Consider the following 22262-nt stretch of genomic DNA (forward strand, 5'->3'; position numbering starts at 1 on the left):
AATTAATAGAGCCATATTATGATGCATGTTCATTTGAAAGGGTTTGTTTCATTTGCTTTTTTAAAATTTATCATAAAAACTTACTTTGCAATTATCTTGTGTTCCAAACTTGTAAACTTGTTAAAACCTGACTGTTATAAATCTAAAGAAGTAGTTTTCTGAATTTTCAGGAATTTAAAAAAAAATTAAAGTAAAATTTCTGTTTTACTTATTTGCAGGAAAAGAAAACAGAAGAATTCAGAAGATAAGGTAGTTGAAAAGGTAGGAAATGTTTCAGTGTATTAGTTAATATTTGTGTCTTGTTTCACTATTCACCTTGTCTTTTATTATTTTTTTTTAATATTGCTTTTTTTACTCTTGATTAGTTTCTTGTATTTTCTTATTCTAATTTCAGTTCATCATTACTAATTTTTCACCATTTTACAGCCTGTTCATCTAATTCTCAGTGCTCTCAAAAGTTTTTAACTATAGGAATTTTCTGCTTGCTGTATTCAGGCTGGAACCTCATCCAAATGATACACTTACATTGCATATCAACACATACTTTTTATAACAAATGTTAACGCATCATCCTTATCCAAATAACATTTGAAATTTGTATCTGCAACTTATTTATTGCTTTCTAACTGGATATGTTATGTTCCGGAATAATTTTAAAAACTGGATATTTTTCAAGAAGCTCTTAATCAAAATTATGTCAACAGTTGATAAGATTAGCAGGCATTTACTTGTGGAATAAGAGATTACCCAAAGCAGAAGGAATGCATGCAACTATCCTGGGCATATTTTCTGATTTGGTAGATCAGCTTCTGTATCTTGTTAAGAATATAAAACTGGCTAGAATGGTCAGAAGATTAGGAGCGTGCACAAAATCGTTTAGGGTGAGCTGCTTTGGGATTAGACCTATTTCTTTTTTACTAAATCTAAAATGTATACCTGCTTAATCCAAATTTTTGTAATCAGATTACATGTATTTTCAGTTAGTTCTTACAGCAGGGTTTAATAAAGGCACTGGAAAGTTTTGGGATACAACAGAAAGATTATCACAGGAGGTTACAAGTTAGTATAGGTTTAAGCATGTCCCACTCTGCACTGTAGCTGCCATATTCACTGTCTCAGTGGTATTTGCTTTTTAGCTATGTCGGCGAAAAGAGACTGTAGTCAGTCATGTCATGGTCGAAAACTGAATTCTGGTGAATCTTGCACTACAATTTTGCATGTAGGTTAAGTGTTGATCATTGATCATTGTTAAGAGGAAATGACTCCTACGCTTGGAGAGAAATGTCCTCATCATACAACAATGTTTAGGTGGTACTTAGAGTTTAAAAGAGGAAATTTTGACCTTGAAGACACTTCAAGGTCAGACTGACAATCTTCATCTGTGACTGAGAGCATTTTTTAGTGTGACTGAAGCTTTAGAGTGAGTTAAGTTAGAAATTTAAAAGACAGTTACAGGGAAGTGGTACATTGAGAAATGCCTCCCTAAGTTGTCAAGAAGCTGTGCCCATACTGAAGGATGGACACATGGTTTTTTCTTTACCATAATAATGTTCCAGCGCACTGCTCCAAGTATTCGGCCAGCGATGGAATAAAACTGTTAGAGCACCTTCCCTACTGTCCTGATCTTGCTCCATGTTATTTTACATTATTTATCCAGGTGAAGAACAGACTGAAAGGGAGGTATTTTACGACCAATGATTTTCTCCTTGGGATTATGAGTGTGGCCAGACCTCTTACGAAACATGGCAGGGATTTTTAAGATTAGTTTAAAAGAATGGAGAAGTGTATAATGTATTGTGGAAATTATTTTGAAAAATTTTAAAGGTAGTCAAATTGCAAAACTTTCCTATTGTCCTTTGTATAAACTATAGAACAGTTAAAGATATAGAGCTTTATTTGTTCCACAAATTTAGTTACATACTTTTGTTTGGTAATTTTTAACTTTTTATAGAATTTGATGTAATTTTCCACACATTTTCCATACTTCAAAGTAATTAAATAAATTAATATTACCATTATTGGTCATTGAGTAATTCTTTGATTAAATATCTTTTCTGATGCTTTGAATTCTTAGAAAAATATGTTGGCTAGTTTGATTGAGCGTAATTTTATTTATGCTAAAAGTTTAATATTGTTTTACTGTTACACAGCACAAATTGGCAATTTCTTTTAAAAGTATTAAATTATTGTTTTTTGTGTTTTAGGTGGTTCGCCCATCAAAACTAAAACGTAAGAAGCCAAAAGTTGAAAAAAATAAAACAGTAGCTGATTCAGCTGCTACCTCCTCTGCTATAAATATAAATTCTTCCTCAGTTTCGACTGTTAATGATGCTGCTGAGTAAGTATTAATTCTTAATCCTCTGGATGTATAGTGGCATTTTATGTTGTTTATATGTATACATGCAGGTGTGTCTTTAAGTTCTCCCGTGGATTTTCATAACTTATTCTACTCTGGAAAATAATGGAAAAAGTTCATATAAATATATATCCTAAAATGCTTCGTTTGCAAGTTATGGTTTGTGAAAGATTTTGCTCGGATTTCAGCTACCCTGGTGAAATATTGGTCATACTGGAATTTTTAGGGTGTTAAGGGGCATAATTAGTGATTTCTTATGGTTTTCAACCTGAAAAATCGAATAGACTATGTCTCAGAACCGTATCTCCACTAATTTCTGAAGACTCAAATTTTTTAACTTATTTTATATGTTTGATGTACAATAAATTTTTGTTAAATGGGTAATAAACACATAAAACTATTAACCAAAACTTGTAGAGAATCTAATTCTGAACAAAAGTTGGAAAAATTTACATTTTGTTCAGAAACACTGCATTGCTATATTTGTCAGAAAAGTACTTTTTTAATGTAAAAGTTACTTGGATCATATTCTATAAATACAATAAATTATTTGAAAAAATTATTATTCTTAAATTGGCAATAAAATAACAACAGCTGATCAACAATGCGCAATACTGTAGTGTTTAAAACATTCTGTAAGGTACATTAAGTATGTTTCTGTGAATTTTAGTTTGAATTTGATTGGTTTGTCATGGTTTGTCATGTAATTAACATAAAAAAGAGGGTTTCTTTTACGCCACCTTATTGGTTTTCAGCCAGATTCCTCAAAAACCATAAGAAATTGCTAATTCTGCCCATTAATTAATGTCCTAAAAATTTCAGTATGACCTCATTTCAGTGGGGTAGCTGAAATTCGAGCAAAACTTTCACTAGCTGTAACTTGCAAGTGAAGCATTTCAGGACATATGTTTATATGAACTTTTTCCATTATGTTCATGAGTAGAATAGGTTATGAAAGTACTGGGAGAACTTTGTTATACACCGATATATATATATATATATATATATACTAAAATATTGACCATTATGTATATAAAATTTAATATTATTCATGTATGAAATATAAACCACCAAAACATAGTTATTAGATAAAAAATTAACCTTACCATATTAATTTCCAAGAATTGATTTTTGCAGCATCTCACATCTTCAGTCAGTATTAAATTTTATAATTACATTGTAATTCTTTTAAAAAGTTTGTTATTTTAATTTTACTTTTCATTGTTCTTTGTTTTGAAATTTTGAAGTATTATGAATTCATATGTAAATTTTGCTGTGTGGTACTGGAATCTTGTATTTTTAATTAAATCATTTTCAAATGTGATCTAGTGGTGTTCATCATTTAAATTTTTGTTTATATTTATAAATGTAATGTTTTTGAGTATATTCATTTTTATATCATTGTTACATTTTTGTAAAATCTCTAAATTATTTTTGCAATCGGTAATACTACAGATTCTAATAAATGGTCAGCTAGATTAAGTATTCCTCTTTTTTATTTTGTATACTGTGTAATGTTCTGTAAATTTTTTTAAAAAATGATCTTTTGGTTTTACCAATATAAATATTAATACATTCATTGCACCTAATTTAGTATATTCCTTTTAATTCCTTTAAGAATTCTAAGATTAAATTATTAAGTTTATTATCACAGTAATTCTTCTATTTGGCATTTGTTTAATACACAATATTACTTTTTGTTATTATTTTCAGATTCTTGTATAAATATTTCAGACATAATAGCAGATATAGGTGATTCCGCTGATATGCCTTCTCTTTGTAAATAACAATTATTCTCATGTTCAAAGTAATTTTGAAGACAAATACTTTTTATAATAGTTATTAATGCATTTTTGCCTTCTGGAGTTTTATTTAATCTATTTTTTATTATTTATATTGTCTTGTCAATTGATATATTAATGTACATGTTAGTGATATAACTTAGCATTTTTGTGTTGGAATTAACTTTAATAGAATTTAATTTATTTATGGCTTCGTAACCATTTTTTACATTATATTTATGGGTAAGATTCATTTTTATTCTAAGTATTTTAGCTATGAAATATGCAGGTACTGTCTTAAAACTTATTAAAGGTCTTGTAGAATTATATATTTTATGTACTTTTGGTAGGCCAGTGAGTTTTGGGGGTGATAGTGTATGTATGGATATATTATTGAATTACAATTTAATTTTTTATCATAATTAAATATCAGTTTATATTTAAAAATTTATATGTTTTACAGCTTTAGATATTTATTTGTTGGGTCTTTTAATTTTTTTAACTATTTCATTCAATGTAATTATTCATAAGTTATTTGTTTTTTTTTTTTTGTAATTGGTTTTGTCTGATTTTAATAACTTTTGATCATTATCATGAAGTTTACTTTTTTAGTTTGATAACTTCATATTTTGTAATCATTTGATTATTTGTATATTTTTTTATATTTATATTTTATGTTTCTTATTTGATTCTTATCCAAATTATTCCAGTACTACTCAGCAATATTTGGTATACATTCATAATATTTATGATAATCTAAAATAAGACTAAAATAACAGATTTTTAATAAGAATTATGGTGTAATTATAGAATTTAAAACCAACTGAAGATGTGGCATGCTGCGAAAATTGATTCTTTGAAATTAATATAGTAAGTTTAACTTACCTAATTTCTATATTTTGGTTGTTTATATTTTATATAATATATTTAAATTTTATTAAATTAATAATTTAACAGTACAGAGGAATAATTAGGATTTCCATTTTTTGGGGTCCAACCTAGGACATATTTTTCAAATTACTTGAAAGTCTTAACAGTTTACTGAAACCTTAAACTTTATTTATTCAGTTGTATTTTTCACTAGACATGACTTTTATCAGAAATGGTTTGTTTGTTTTAATTACATTATCCGTCTGTTGCTGTGATAGAATTAGCTTCTAATTTCAGAATTACATTATTAAATAACTGTAGAATACTATATAAAAATTTCAAAAACTATTCACTTTCTAGATTTTTAGAAAAATCAAATAATAATTTTGGGCATTTGTCACAAGATAAGAAGTATGATTTTAGGCCATCAAAAGTGGAAAGAATTCTTTCTATTGCTGGTAACAAACTAAGGAACCTTGTGTGTGCTGCTATGAAATAATAGTTTTTTGTAATCTGTTTCTGCACATTCACGGAACTGTTGTAAGTTCTGTTACTCTTACTGTATATATGTGAAAATATTTATAAATTTTTATAACAATAACTTCTATGATCAGGGTTAGAGATTCATATGCTGTTTGTACTGAATTGTGTACAATGTGGGCTGAAGAACCAATTTCTAAAATATGTCTATCTAAATCACTTTGAACTTTTCTGAACACATTTTCATTCCCCTTTCTCTTCATACCACCAAAATTACTGTTAGTGCAAAGGGTTCAAAAGGGTATAATCTAAAATTGTATCTTAAATTATTATTATTATAATCAAAAATAGTTGGATATTTGTAATTAAACTTTTTGTTATTTTCAAAAATTTATGTAGGGTCTTTTAGTAGGGTCTTTTATTTCCTTAAAGTTGTTTTCAATTATATATTATTTCATTAAAATATTATATTTTTCAATGTACATAATAATATAATACATAATAACAAGTGTGTTATAAAATGTTCATTTAAAAATTATAAAGAAAATAAAAATAATAAATAAAAAATAAGGTAAGAGTGTTTTCTTATTTCTGTAATTGAGTGGATTAAGTTTATTTATATTATACATTTAAATTATTAGTGTAGAGGTGATATGGGTCTTGAAAGGATTAATTTGAGAACAAAAAAGAAAAAAATATACACACACACACACACACACACACACACAGAGAGAGAGAGAGAGAGAGAGAGAGAGAGAGACATAGACACACAGTATTATAGTGTGGAAAATGGGTTCATATAATAAAACTGAGTGTGACTAGATTAGGAAAACAAATTCAGATGTGCACAGCTACAGTAGTTCTTCATTAAAGGAAGTTTGGTTTGTTTCCTCCAATCTTGAATCTAACTTAAACATTTTAATAGCAAGATGATCACATGATACATGAACTTCATGTTTAATTTGATCAATAAAATAATGGTGAAGCAAGTATTTGAATAATTACTTATGTTTTTCAGATATCAATTATGCTAGCAGTGAAATGGGAAAAATGTAATGTAGGGATTTTTTCATTGTTTCACGTTCAGATTCTAACAGTTACTTTCGTATAATACAGCTGAAACATTAAAACTTGTAACATTTATTCAGTTACTTAGTAACAATGCACACATGAACAAATATTTCAAAATATTATTAATTAAATGACATATTGTTCTAGAAAGTGACCAATAATAAATAAGCTATTAAATAATAATTCCAACTATTCATTTTTAATAACAATTCTTTTTTTTATTTTACACTGCTTAAGTCTTCTATGTTATGATATGAAACTCCATAAATTAATTATGTATTAATGAATAATGAAATAGTGGATCAAATCTTTGATATTTAGATCAGTCAAATATTATTTATATAACTTTACTTTTTTAAACTAAACTGAAAGTTTGTTATTGATGATTATTTCTTTTTGGGATTCCTGAATTATAATATTCACTAAACCAGATGTAAAAAAGTTAATGATGTGAGAAGACGTTCAATTGACAAAGCTGCTTGTGTACTACCCAACATTATAAAAGTTCTTAACAGATATTATTTGAGATTAGCCTGCTATCAAGCTGCAGAAGAAAAGTTCTTGGATGAATATTTATTATAGAAAGGTTTACAAATTTTAAATAACTGTTAAAAATATTTTTCTGAATGTAATCTGAAGGTGAAGCTCATTGAACCAATTTCTATACATTTTATTTTTTGCAATTTTGATTGTTGATCTGAAAAATAGTAGTTATGAAAAAACTGATTTTTTTTTGTTGTTGTTTTACTCACCATTTTTTAACATAAAAATCTTATATCATTGACCAGTTTGCTGTTTAAAACATTTTAAGTTTTATGATTGACTCAAAAAATACTCATTTTTGTAATATTAAGCTGTTTTCAAGCTTTCTAACACTGTAAGAAGATAAATTTACTCTTAAAAATGTTTTCAAATTAGGTACGCTCTGACCAAGTTCTAAATTTTTTTTTCATAAATCCTTTTATAAAAACAACCCTCTCGCCCATCCAACATTACCTTTACAATTTTTAAAATTATTGTTGTACTGAATTTTTAGTCTTTCTAAAATAATTATTAACTGGAAAAATAAATGGAATTAGAAGTAAAAGACTTAGTTGAAGAAAATTGATGACTGAAAAATTGTATAAAAACAAAATTAATAAAAATTTTTAGGTTTGTTTTCTTTACACTGTAAAACTCCTCCATTATATGAAGTTAAATCAGTAGCCTGTGGTTGAACTATGAGTCTTGAGAAAAAACGTTACAGTGAATATGTAGCTGTGGCTATTTGGTCAGTCACTTCTTATACCAGGGTTATTCAGAAAGTTTTCAGCTGACACAGAGATGGTGCAAGTATGATTTTACTATGGTTTTTATCAAGTATGATTTACTTTGTTTTAAAAGGTTTAAAACGGACATATGAAAAGAGCTAGATTCCACTTTAAATGATTCTTTTCCATTGTGTCCAAGAATATTAAAAAATTAGAAAGCTGTTTGGTCTAAAATTATTGAATCTCAAAGTGACGACATTGAAAATTAAAAAGAATAACCTTTGAGAATACTTGTTTTTTCTTTGTCAGGTTGAAAACATTTTGAACATCCCTCATATATGGCAGTGAAAAATACTCATTACAAGAATACTGTGATAATGGCTCATGTCATCCAGCCACTTCCCCCTTCTTATACACACACACACACACACACACACATCCTACATTATACATTAATTCTAAGATCATCCATACATTTTAAAAACTACATCCAGTAAATTTTTATTTCATTGTACTTAATTGAAGTTGTGTAATAGTTTCTTTGTAATTTTTTAAAATATTTCTCTAGAGATTCTCTGTTTTTTTCTAGATATTTGAATAAACGTCTTGCAGTTCTAGAGGAGCTCAGGGCAATAAACTTTGGTTGTGTGACAGAAAACATTGTAAGTCATTAAATTTTATTGTTTATTTATATTTTGCATCGACATTAAATAGACAATAGCTTAGGGTGCTACTATTATATTTGTAAATTTTAATGTTAGAGATTGTATTAAGAAATAATTAGTAATTGCAAATATATTTGGTAGAAGGATTATTTAAAAACATTTTTTATTTTTTTGATATCATTACGGATGATGGGTTATAGTAGCTGTTTAGCAGAGCTGCAAGACATTTGTTGAAATCCAGTTATTGGTGTAATTATTTTTAATTGGATTTGATTGATTATTGCTGTATTATATTTATATTGTTAAGATTCTGTTATTTGCTCCTTTCAGAACTAGTCTGACTTTGGCTGAGCAAAATAACTGCTGAACTATAGTTGTACTTTTATTGGCCTTTTTTACTTCACATCCTTCAATTTCTATGATGCTACTCCTTGACGGTCCCCAGTTTTTGAAGAACTGTTGGGGTGCAAGTTGTGCAATTAGTGTATTACACAGGACATTTACTGCCTTCTGTAAGGTAGCATAATAAAAGATTTAGAAGATTACCTTTGTGGGAAAATATTAGTATTAGCAAAAATTCTTACTAAGTAGTTATTGATGATGTAACTATAACCAAGTATCTCATTATAATTCTTTAAATGCCCTGTAATTTATAAAGAGAATCAAAATTTGAATTTAAAGATCTTAACAGTTAAAGCAGCTGCCAAAAACTAATAATGAAAGTAATTATAGATATAACAGTCGGTACAGTGGTTGCTTTGAAATAAAGTTTTCTCATCATACATTTAGCATATGTAAATTAAAATCTATCTAGACCATTCGTTCTCAAAGTGGGCGATAACGTGCCTTGTGGGGGCTGGTGGCCTTCAGGGGGGCGGTAAAGCCCACAAAAAATTGGGGGCATTCAGGCAGTCTAGGGAGGTGATGGTTGATTAAAAAAAGGCAAAAATTATATTTTTCTGATATTTCAAACTAAAATGTAAGTTTCAACTCTGAGGATATATAGGATATGCCATTTTAAAAACAATAATTCCAATTGCTGATTTTAAGAGCACATCTTAGAAACAGCAATTGCAATTATTTGAACAGATGGTAAGTTAAAAAATTTTAGGGGCACTAGAAAATTTTTGATTCTCAATGTGGGCAAAAAAGTTTGAGACTTTTGAAGGTATCTAAATACTTTATTGAATATTGGTTTAATTTTTGGTTTTAATTTGCTATTGATTGTTTTAAAATGCATGTTGTTTACAGTATAGCTTATTCATTTTAAATGTTATATGAACTTGTACCACATGAGAACTTTGAGGAGAAAATAATGCTATTATCAAAAATTCTTACTAAGGTCTAAAGTAGCTATTGTTGATAAATCTATAACCAAGTACCTTATTATAATTCGTTGAATGCTGTTTAATTTATGAAGAGGATGAAAATTTGAATTTAAAGATCACTTAATGATCTTTCATATTGTTTTCAAGCAGTCTATAAAAATATAAAATCACAGGGCAGTCTGCTATGGTGTAGTGAGTGAATAATGGATTCCCAAAGTTAAGGAATTAATTAGAGCTTAGGTCAGTTGAGTGAAGGCTTTTTCATTTTGTAAAGAGATGTGTGAGAAGTTTTAATTACTTGTTGACGTAAAAACGACATCAAGGATAAAAACATAAATATCATATTAAGCAGTCAAACAATTAGAAAAAAACATGTTTAAAGAATGAAAACAGTAGAATTCCAAAATGTGCCATGTGTTCAAAAAAAAAATTGGTCCAAAATGTACCAATTTAAAGGAATCTTTGAAGTCCATTAAATATGAATGAGTTTTAAATGACCGATTACTTATCTGGTTGGATTGATGACATCTTGACTCATTTTAGGGATAATATTTCCGGTTAGGCTTAATTAATGGATAAACTGCCTATCATGTCAAGCCAGGCCTCCTACTCAAAAGATATTGTTTATTAATCCTGCACTAAATCTAAAGTATGTGTTAATTCATTATAGTTTATTACAATTACAACTGTTATCATTCTTCTGTAATGTGTGAAATCTGATGATATGAGTTTTTCATCATCTAATTATTTAAATTTAAAAGTCATAGTTAGTTGTACATAGCAGTGTTTTCATAACATGTTGTAGGAAATATATTTTTTGATAAAAATGAGATTCAAACAAGTTTAATGTTTTGTAACTAAAATCAGATTGTAAAAGATGCAGTTTATCATACTGATCAGAATATTAACAATTATGTTTTGTGAAAATGATAAAGATTAAGGCAGATTGTTGAAAAAAAAAATGATTATACTTTATTCAGGAAGTTTTGTATATGACAGTTCCCGATTTTAGTCACTCACTTGCTAGCCAGGTGAATTATTTCTGTTGGAAAGCTATTGATTCTTAACTTTACTGTCGATTACATTTTGTCTCATATCAAACTGTTGAAAATAATTTTTATTCATGCATGTCTATTCGGCTAGAAAGAAAAAATTAAGGATAACCACTCTCATCTTTGATGAAAGGAAGCATTGTTTAGAATATATAAAAATAATGAATTTGTAAACTTAAAATAAGCCTTGTGAAGGATGGTTTTTACAGTCTGTTAGTTTCCGGCAGTCATCAATATAAAAAATCTACATTACTTAAAAAGAAAGAAGAAACCAATAAAATTTAAATATTTTACATTTAAAATTAAAACCAATTGAGATTTCTTTAGTTTCATTTTGAATAGTTTACAGTTTTACTCAATAACATTGCATTCATCATATTCAGTTTGTATATAAACACTCACACAAGTAATTTTATTAGTTAGTTTACATTGTTTATTAAAATCAATACAACTATGTTTTTTCTCTTTGGTGTTTATGATCATATGAATTTAAGAAATAAGTTTTTCTTTATTTTATATTTAAAAGAAGTATGTTTGCATAGTGATGTCAAATAAAAAAGTTTCTTTTATTTTAGTGGAACCCTCGTGAACCATATTACGGTCGTGAAGATGAAAAAGAAAAAAAAGAGAAGAAAATCTTTATTCCACCTGAATTGGCAGATGAAGATAATACTAGACAGTATTATAAGGATTATGTATTTTCGTAAGTTTTTTAAACAAGTATCCAAAGTGTTCTTCTTCTTCATGTTGTCAAACTCTTGTAATTTCATTCTTTCCATGTTGTCCACTCCTAATCATTCTTGCACCACTGCACATGTTATTGTGTTTTCCCCAAAAACATTATGAAAAAATTTGATATCTGTAGCTTATAGGTAAAGTTCAAAATTTTAGTTTTTTTCTTGGTATTTAAAATCTTTACTTCTGCACTCTCTACAGGTGATCTTAGGTTATGGAAATGGGGTCATATTTCAAAATTCAGGGATATTACATGCGTTATTTAAAAATTATTACTTTGTGGTGTTTTTGAAATGTTTTTCCACCAACTTGGATCTGCTATATTAACCTACTTGGTTCAAAATTGGTGTCCATTAGGAACACATGCACCTCTGAAAGTAGCTCAAAAAACATGGTTAGTATTTTCTGTTTAGAAAGCCATCTTATCTCTGTGTGAAGCATTAATTGAATGGCTACTGCCACATCAGAACATAGCTTAAAAAATAAACGTGAGCTTAAAGCCTCCTAGAAAATGTGTTTATAAATTGTTCAGGCATCTATTTTACTGCTGAAGTTTCTCTGTAAATGCTATAGTGAATGAGGGTTAAATTAGTTTTATACTGGTGGTAACACATTCCATATTTTCCTGTTATAGTGCAAGCGCCATCGTAACTGACGTCAACGTACTGCTTCCAGTCCAGACCATTTTCTACAAAGAAGTCATCTCACTTTTTGAATATTTCATCGGCGATAATTCATGTTGTTCATCACAAAATAAATAATCCTTTGTAATTTTACTTTGAAATAGATATTACATGTAAACCATAAGTTGAATATATTTTCTTACATCTATATTCACATGTGTGTATGAGGAAAATACACTATTTTTGACTTGTACTATTAAGTTTTCTTCAATGTTTAATGCCATGCTTTAGTTTCTTCAGTGCGAGATATATTTGACAGTGGTGTCATATCTAGCTGTTTAGCTAATGATTCACTCAACATACAAGTCACCATTTCTTTCACAACAAATAAAATAGCTCTTTACTGATTATATGAGCTTTTTTATACTTTTCTATTCCTAACCTCGCTAAGAAAGACGCCTGAATTGCTTTTGAGTACTGCCTGTAAAATATGACATAATTTTCTATGTGCATTTTATTTCTGACAATTTTCAAACAAAATAATCCTTAGGTTTGTTTTCTAAAATTGAATGTTTAGTACTATAGTGCTGTTTCAATAACGAGGATTTCATGTTTTGGTTTGAAAGAATTGCAAAACAGATTACACATCAAGGTCGTGGATTGTTATTTATAACCGTGAAAGTAAATCCAATATTAATGCACTCACGATCATATATTTTTACAACTTCTTATTTTAATAAGAAAAAAATTTTGACTTACTGCACATTCTGATTCTTAAGTAGAGCTCAATGGCGCAGAGTTTTTAATTGATGATGTTTGTTGTTGCTCTATTAAGCCACTTATCCACATCAATTTATATTTCATGTCCACCAAACTAACTAAACTAAACCAAATTAATTCAAGGAAAGTACATTAAGTATGAATATAAAAAAATCACTCTTGATATATGTATGGCGATACTAGTACTTCAATATATGAAATGAAAAAGTATCATGGTAACAATATTTTCAAATCAGATTACCACAGAGTATCTAAAACATCGGTAGCAACTATACCTGTCTGTCAGTAGGGTAACCACAACTGACTCATTTAACTGCTGGAGGAAATTACAGCAATTCTTTTTAAAGTGGCCATTAAGAAACTTGTTTTTATATGTGAGATGTTATAATTTGATGACATCACTGAGACAACTTGTAAGATGTTATAATTTTATCAAGGTAAGAATATTAGCATAGAATAGAGAGACATACAGAGTAGTTACATCAGACAGATGGTTGATAACTAAAAAAAAAAAAACAAACAATTTTGGTATAGTTGTTTTAATTTAGCACAAATTTTAAAAATTGAAATAAAGAATTGAAAACATTTTTTTTTTTTATTTCAGTTTGTTTTTCTTTTATTTAAAAAAAAGAAAAAAATATTTATGTAAAGTGATTTATAATAAAACTAATTATACTCATAAGTAATGTCATTATGAAAATTACTTTTATGTGATAATCTAAAAATTGTTTCAGGAAAATTGTAATGAAATTCTTCTAATAACTTTAATATATCTTCCACAAAGATTACATTATGTTTAAAAAGTAATAAATAAAAAAACCATTTTGAAGTTAATCATCAACCCTAGATGTGTGGAGCATATATTATCATGGTGAAAAAGCACTTTCATTTCACCATGATGTGGATGTTTAGCCTGAATAGCACTCTTCAATTGGTTTAGTAGTGAAGCATAATATTACCACTGACAATTCTGCCTTTTTCTAGGTAGGCTAAGAGCCTGTACTGATGAGAATCCCAAAAAACTGTATTCATGACTTTTCTTTCAGATGGAACAGGTTGTAATGGTGAACTCATGTTCCATTTACTGTAATAAAAGTGAAAAAACTCAACAGAATCATATTTAAATTAGTCTAAAGATCCTTGAAAAGTGTTTAATCAATTGCATTAAATGTAATATTTAATGCAATCTTTATGGTGTTGTCTTTTTATTCTTCGTAGGATTCGGATGTTTTTATTTGTTTGTTTTGCTAGATTTTGACAGAATGTTTCTGATTTTTGGGATTGGTGAAATATTATGCTTGATGTCTTTTCTTCACTGTTCCATCATTGATGTTTTTACAGGATTTTATTGGGGCTAATTCTTCTGCAGTTTGTTTAAAGTTGTTGGACTAGAACTTTGAGTTTATCCGTGATTGTAATTTTTTCTGTTGCTTTTTGGTAATTTTCATTTTTGATTAGTTTGGTAGGATCCATTTTTCTTTTAATTTTAGGGGATTGGGGAGTAATCTAATTTTAATTTTGACTACATAGCGAGACTGTGTCTATCCTTGGAGGACTTTTACATTGTAGATCTGCTTGTGGCGCTGTTTGTCCATGAAGACATGGTCTAGTTGCCATTCTCCTTTAATGTAGTCGGGGTGTTTCTAGGTTTTGAGTATTTTATGTTTCCTCTTGAAATATGTGGATTTCAGGATTAGGTAGTGGTTTCTGCAGAGATCAACGAGTCTCTGTCCATTTGTGTTTGTTGTTTTCCTTTAAGCTGGCCATTTCCCGATGATATCGCAGTATCTTCTTTCTCTGCCAAGTGGAGGATTGAAGTCTCCGATTAATTGTTTAACATGGTCTTTGAAGATGTTATTTATAGTCAGGTCGAGTGTTTCCCAGAACCTTTCTGTTTCTTTACAGTCTTCTGGAGAGATTTTTATTATTAGTGGATGTGTGGGCATTTATTGTAGTGTAGATTTTATTTTATTAGAGGCTTTTTGGATGAGTGTTGACATTCTTGAAGATTATGACTTGAATTCTTGATGTTTATTATTTTGAGGCAGACTAAAATGCCTGTTCCAAACTGTGGGACATTTTTCATCACCCTCTTCCTCGGTATACCTTTGTAGAGCCTGTATCGAGATTCCATGGCGTCCTTGTTGGTGTTTCTTATTTCTGGCAGACCCATGATGAGAATTTTGTGTTGGTCCATTAGGCCAGTTATTATCTTTACTTTACCAGTCTGCACGAGCAGTTTATGTTGTGTGTGGAAATGCAGGTGATTTGCTTTTGTTAGATTTTGGACTTTGAATTTTTCTTGTTGGTGTGTGTAATTGGAGCATTACAATGCTTCCAATCACATGTTACCTTCTAAATGGCAGCCCACGTATCTGAATGCTGCCTTCTCTGAACTCTGGTGTTGCTTGGTTCAGCCGGTGGAATACTCCTTAAAAGATATGATTGACAGTCAAGGAGTCACTTGTGGTGGGATTATCACTTGCGGTGAGTTAGAACTCTAGATGTAATCTAGTGAGATGATATTGAAATGTGATTTGATGTTAAATGAAGCTGTGAAGTTTGTTTAGATTCAGCTCACCAGACAAATTTCTCCTATTTGTTCTGGATATATCCCTGCACACCTTGTGGAGACTCAATCCAACTTTTGTTAAAGTTGTTATTTTAGAGAAAAGTTACAAAGTCTGATTCTAAACATTACACCCCTTTTTTGTTTTAACATGTTTTAATTTATTACACATATTAACAATGTATATTGCAGATGGTTCTATGAAGTATTGTCAAAAGAAGGCCCAATGAAAATTGATGACATTCAAGAACAATGGGTCAGCACCTGCAGAGATAGTGACAATGATGATAATCTTTTCTGTGATATTAAATTAGTCCTGACTGATATCACTAGTAAGTAATGTACCAATTATTATAATTGTACTACTTGATGAAATTTGAGTGTTCAGAATAATTATTTCCTGAAACAATATCATAAAGAATTAACCTTGTGTTGTTCAGAAATAAGGATATATAAATGTATTAACATTCTATTTGATTAATTACAATTAAATAAATGGTATGTAGTGCTGGAAAAAGTGTTGAGTCATTCTTTTTATTATATTGAGTAAATTTGTTTATAGATGTGTGTGTGTGTATGTGTGTGTACACAATGCAATATTTTTTCAGCCTCCATAAAGCGCATTATTACAGAAACACTCTTTGCTTTATTTTTTTTTACTTTATCATGACGTTTTCAGGCCTAAGCCTATCTTCAGTGATATTTTTTATAATTTTTTAGACTGTTTAGATTTACACCATTACTCTTAGCTTTTTACATTTTGTAAAAATTGTTGGTTAAAATAAATTTATTTTAAATTTTTCTTAAAAACATTTAAAAAGATAGAACAAATATTTGTTCAGTCAAGAATGAAAAAGTGTACAACTTCTAATTTATCATATCTTATCTTTGTATACCAACTTAAATAATTTTAATAAGAATGTCCCCATCAAATTCTGTTTGCAGATTTATAAGGGTGAATTCACGTTTATATCTGTATATATATACAATTTTTCTAAAATTTCCAAACTTTTATTACTATTTTGATCTTTAATATTTACTTTTTCAACTATTTCCAAATTATCTTCTGAACTATTTACATTATGGTTATTATTTATCAAATGGTCAGCAACATTTGAGAAACACATCAATCTATTTTTAGATGATCTAAAATGTTCATTAAATCTATTTTTAAATGATTATTCATTTTACCAATATATATTTTTTTGCAATTGTCGCATTTATTTCATAAATACCGGAAGAATCATATTTATTTTTTACTTTTTCGTTATTATAACATATTAAATGTTCTATTATAAGATTATCTATTATACGCATCAATTAAATTTTCTGTAATTTTATTTGTATAAGAGTATTTTACATAAACATTTTCACTATTTTTATTGTGATTTATGGGTAATAATATAGTAATATTTGTATTATTGGAAAATTCTGAATTTTTTTATATATATTATCAGTCATTGACATATGATATCCATCTTTTATAGCTGAATTCTTTAAACTATTTATTTCATTATACAATTCCCGTTTATCATTTTTGTATTTTATTGCTCTGTTTATCATGTTCTTAAAAATATTAACTTTTTGGGACTAAGGATGATTAGAATTCCTGTTTATAACAATTTCATTTGAGATTTTTTTTTTATATACTCCAGTTATTATTTGATTGTTTTTATTTATTTTAATATTTACATCTAAATAATTTATTTCTCTGTTATGTTCCATTTCATATGTAAATTTTAAAGTATTATGATATGAATTTAACTGATTTAAAATTAATTCCTGTTCATTATTTATAACTGGTTCATATATAACTAATATATCATCCACATATCTGACCCACAATAAAATTTTATGTACGTGATTTATGTCATATACTATTCTACTTTCAAATTCCTGTAGATAATTTTGAAATGTATGGATTGATGCTTAGTTTCTAGATTATAAGTGCAAAACCAAGATTCATCTCATGTTATCACTCTTTTAAAGAAGTTTGCGTCATTTTTGGGGGCATTCAAAGTGTCAGAACAAACATTTTCACGAGCTTCTTTCTGTTCGATTGTGAGAATTTTAGACACCATTTTGACCTACACTTTTTGTATGTTAAAATTGTTAAGTAAAATTTGCCTTGCAGATTCTTTGTCAATTCCTATAGTTTCAGCAATTGCACAAATAGTTAACCAATGGTCAGATCGGATCAGATTACCAATTTTTTCAATATTTTTATCCGTTTTTGATGTGGGAGGACTACCTGGGCAAACATCATCTTTAACGTCTTTTTGGCCATCTTGGAAATGCTTAAACCACTCAGAAACTCATGCACATGATAAATATGCACTGTCATATATGTTTTTTAATTAAAAATAAGTTTCAGTAGCAGTTTCATATGAAATTTCATGACAATTCATTGCTCTATTATAACAATTAATTTTTTTGGCAAAACAAAGAAAGATGTTATCCAAATGAAGGCCATGGCCAGACTAATATATCTACACAAACTGGAGTGGCAATAATTGAAAGAGAAGGTTTCACGCTACACAGCTATCAGTTGTACGAATTTGGTGCATGCACAGTTCTTCTGTAGCAGCATTAGTCTTGTTATTTAATAGCCACACCTTGATATAACCGGATTATAAACACAAAAACATCATTAACATAATAAGTTCATAATAAAACTTTGTGTACGAAAAATGACATAAAGTATTTTATTTTCAAATTTTTGTGAGTAAATTTCAGGCATGATAGCTGACAAAGGAAATCCCATCGGCAAGGTATTTTCCTGTGTATAACGCTTGTTATTAAATTTAAAGTAATTTCATTGGCATATATTCCTTATAATAGTGATGATGTTATCAATAAATTTGGGTCTCCTGATTATATATAAATCTATTTTTTATTATGTGAACTGTTTTGTCAATAGGTATGCTAGGAGGATACATAGTTACTTATATCATAACTTACCATCCTAGTACTATCTCCAATTGTTAAGCTTTTTAATTTATTAACAAATTCTTATAAATTTTTTATATTATAATTTAAATTAATCTTTATCTAAATCATTTTATTATTTTGGAAATAATATAAGATGGAGCAAATGTAAAATCAATCAAAGGTCGCTTAGGGATGCAGGGTATTTTTGAAAATCCTGTTAATTTTAGAGCAACTGGTTCAAAAGGGTATAATCTAGTGTGATATCTTAAATTATTTTTATGATTAAAAATATTTTTGGTATTTTGCTATTAAACTTGTTGTTTTTAAAAATTTATTAGTAGAGCCATTTATTTCTCTAAAATCATTTTCTATTATATGTTGTTTCATCAAATAATTATATTTTTCAATGTACATGGTAATAGGTGTCTTAGTTTTATCAGATTTTAATATAATGCAATTATTTTCATATAATTTATTCTTTAAATGGTGAATTACTTTTTTATTATTAAAAATTGATTTGTGGACCAAATTTTTATCTTTAATTTTATGAGTAATAAAAATAAAAGTAAATTAAACATAGAAATGAGTAATATAAAACAGATTACAATTCATAAGGATATAGTGAATTATTAACTGATAATATATATAAAAAACAAATGTCAAAAATTAACAGTACAATAACTTAAGAGCCAGTAAGTAATACATAGAAAATTGATAACATTGATTTAAAATATTCATACACTAACTTGATAACTTTGTTAAAAATGTAGTTTATGATAATAATAAATTTAAACCTACATATAAAACAAATAGCCATATAATAAAACATTTAAAGGACAAAGTGATTTCGGAACGATTTTAAAACCTTCTCCAAATACAAAATCTTATTTTCTTAAAATCGTTCGGGCCTCCACGTGGTTCGTCTGGATAGCTTATGGAGAACTGGAGATAGCCATAAGTGAACTAAATCGAAATCAAACCTCTTTGGCTAAACTCCAAAGTTGTAAACTCGTGGGCTTGCCCACAACACAGGAAAGAAACATCCTAGAAAGTTCAAGTATGGAAAGTTCTTTTATTATTAATTATATCCCTTCTGGTAATAACCAGAGAAGTTCACCATCGGATTGGGGAGGTGGACAAATAAGAGAAACTTCTAAAGACGAATCGGAGCATCGGAATACACCCAAAAAACAAACAGTTAAAACAAAACAGTTCCACTACTTTGTGACATTAAACATTAATTCACTAATGAAAACAGGGAAACTCAAAGACCTCACAAACATAGTAGAACACCAGAAAATAGTAATATTAGCATTACAAGAAATGAGAAATACCACACAAGAACACTACGAATCACAAGGGTTCAGAATCTACCAAGGAATTCCTGGCAAAAAAGTCATGAAAAATGTCCCGCAGTTTGGAACAGGTTTCATCGTCAAAAATACAATACTCGATTCAGTCATAGATTTTCAAGCGTACTCAGACCGAATCGCAACATTAATGGTAAAATCAGCAAACAAATTCTGCACACTAATCAACGCACATGCACCAACAAACATTAAAAACAGGACTAACCCTAAGGAAGTGGAAAACTTCTGGAACCTATTGGACCAGATACCTACCAAAATAAACAAAAGGCATACCAAAATTCTATTAGGGGATTTCAATGCACAGTTGGGAAAGGAAAAAAGATACCAAGATATCATTGGTAAATGGCCTGTACAGAAAAGAACAAACGCAAATGGCCAAAGACTGGTGGATTACTGTAGAAATCACGACCTTTTATCTAAATTCACCAGACTACCCAGAAAAGCCAAAAGAATGAAAACCTGGAAAAGTCCCAACTGGAAACTAGGAGAGTTTCAACTCGACCATGTCTGTATGGAAAAAAATTCACACAAAGAATCTACAATGTAAAAGTGATGAGAGGTTTGGAAGTAGACTCAGATCATTACTTAATCAAAATTAAAATCAAAATGACACCACGGAGAAAATCTGCAAGGGACAAAAGATTTAAAAAGCAATATGACCAGAATAAAATTACAGGAAATGTCACATACACCGAAAAAACAGACCAACTAGGGACTGAAAACAAACTAGAAGCCCTGGTGGAAAAACTAAAAGAAATAGCATCAGAAATTGCACTGCCAGATAAATAAAGGAAACAGCAGTGGTGGAACATTATCTGTGATCAAGCACTGGCAAACAGAAAGAGACAAGAAAGACAGAAGAGAACCAATAAAAACTAAGAATGCAAAGAAAACTTGGATAAAAAATAATCCGAAATCAGAAGAGGGAGTATCACAAGAAATTACTAGAACAGATTGAGGAAGACTTCCATAAAAGTAGTACAAGACAATATTACAAAAACTTTAAACTGAAGAACACTACATTTAATGCCCCAACACTAATGTTAAGAAATTTAGAAGGAAATCTGGCACACACTGATAAAGAAAATGCCAACATCATGAGAGAAAGCTTTAGAAAACTTCTGAATTGTGAAGAACCAAAAGAACTTCTGAAAATAAATACAAATACCCAGATTAAAACACCAAGAGAAAACATCCTTCCACCAACATTAGCAGAAGTAAAGATAGCTCTGAAGCAAATGAAAAACAAAGCAAGTGGAGAAAATTTCCTGATTGCAGAATTATGGAAGAACGCGTCAGAAAAAGTACACAGAAATCTCCACAAAGAAATGGTAAAAATATGGCATAAAGAGGAATTTCCGGAAGAATGGAAAACCGCAATAATCCACCCTTTACATAAAAAAGGTGATAAAACCAACCCTGACAACTATAGGGGAATTTCCTTACTAGATTGCACTTACAAAATTCTATCAAGAATAATTTACAACAGAATCGAAGACCAACTGGAACAAAAACTAGGGGAATACCAAGGGGTATTTAGACCATGGCGAGGCTGCCCAGAACAAATTCTAAATTTAAAATTAATTATAGGGTATCATAAACTAAGGAATAAACAACTGGTAGTGACTTTTATTGATTTCAAGAAAGCATATGATTGTGTACATCGAGAATCCCTGCTAAAAATCCTGAGAAATTTAGGGCTTCACCCAAAACTAGTCAAAATCATCGGACTAACACTAACGGATACCAAATCCGAGGTTAAATTCAGGGGAGAAATATCTGATCCATTCGACATCAAAACAGGACTGAGACAAGGAGATGGACTGTCACCACTTTTATTCAACTGTGCCCTTGAATTTATAATACGGGATTGGAAAAAATTAAATAAAGACAATGTTAAAATTGGAAAAGGTATCTCAGTAAATTGCCTAGGCTTTGCAGACGATTTAGCCCTACTATCCCAAAATATAGAAGAGGCCAGATACCAACTGTCAACACTGGAAGAGATTGCAGGAAAAATCGGTCTAAAAATTTCATACGAAAAAACCAAAATTATAGTGAGAGACCCACTATGCATAAGCAAAGTAAAAATAAACAATAATGACATAGAACTAGTAGAAAACTTTAAATATTTGGGGAAAACATCACGCACAAGAAAATCCAAACTGGAATGAAAGAATAAATAAACTCATCAAAGCCACAATAAAAACACAAAACATCTATAACAAAAAATGTATGTCCATAAACACAAAAATAAGACATTATAACTCAGTTATCCAACCAGAAATACTTTACCAAGATGGTAAACCAAAGATGGATGCGAAACCAAATTTGGACCGTACCAGACAAGGTTTACCGACAAACTGGAAAAGATTGAAAGACAGATTCTACGACAATGCAT

At 29.0% G+C, this 22262-nt stretch overlaps 1 protein-coding gene across 9 annotated transcripts in view; it reads left to right on the forward strand.

Annotated features, from left to right (window-relative positions):
* LOC142322253 (uncharacterized) overlaps positions 1 to 22262 on the forward strand; it is a 156832-nt gene that overhangs the window by 49124 nt on the left and 85446 nt on the right. For all 9 annotated transcript variants that reach the window (XM_075361121.1, XM_075361119.1, XM_075361122.1 and 6 more), the window contains 5 exons: positions 219 to 261; positions 2205 to 2338; positions 8398 to 8470; positions 11429 to 11556; positions 15753 to 15892. In XM_075361121.1, the coding sequence (XP_075217236.1) occupies positions 219 to 261; positions 2205 to 2338; positions 8398 to 8470; positions 11429 to 11556; positions 15753 to 15892 (518 nt within the window). The remainder of the gene's footprint in view (positions 1 to 218; positions 262 to 2204; positions 2339 to 8397; positions 8471 to 11428; positions 11557 to 15752; positions 15893 to 22262) is intronic.

This window comes from Lycorma delicatula, chromosome 3 (genome assembly GCF_047948215.1).
Source record: "Lycorma delicatula isolate Av1 chromosome 3, ASM4794821v1, whole genome shotgun sequence".
NCBI classification, from domain to species: domain Eukaryota; kingdom Metazoa; phylum Arthropoda; class Insecta; order Hemiptera; family Fulgoridae; genus Lycorma; species Lycorma delicatula.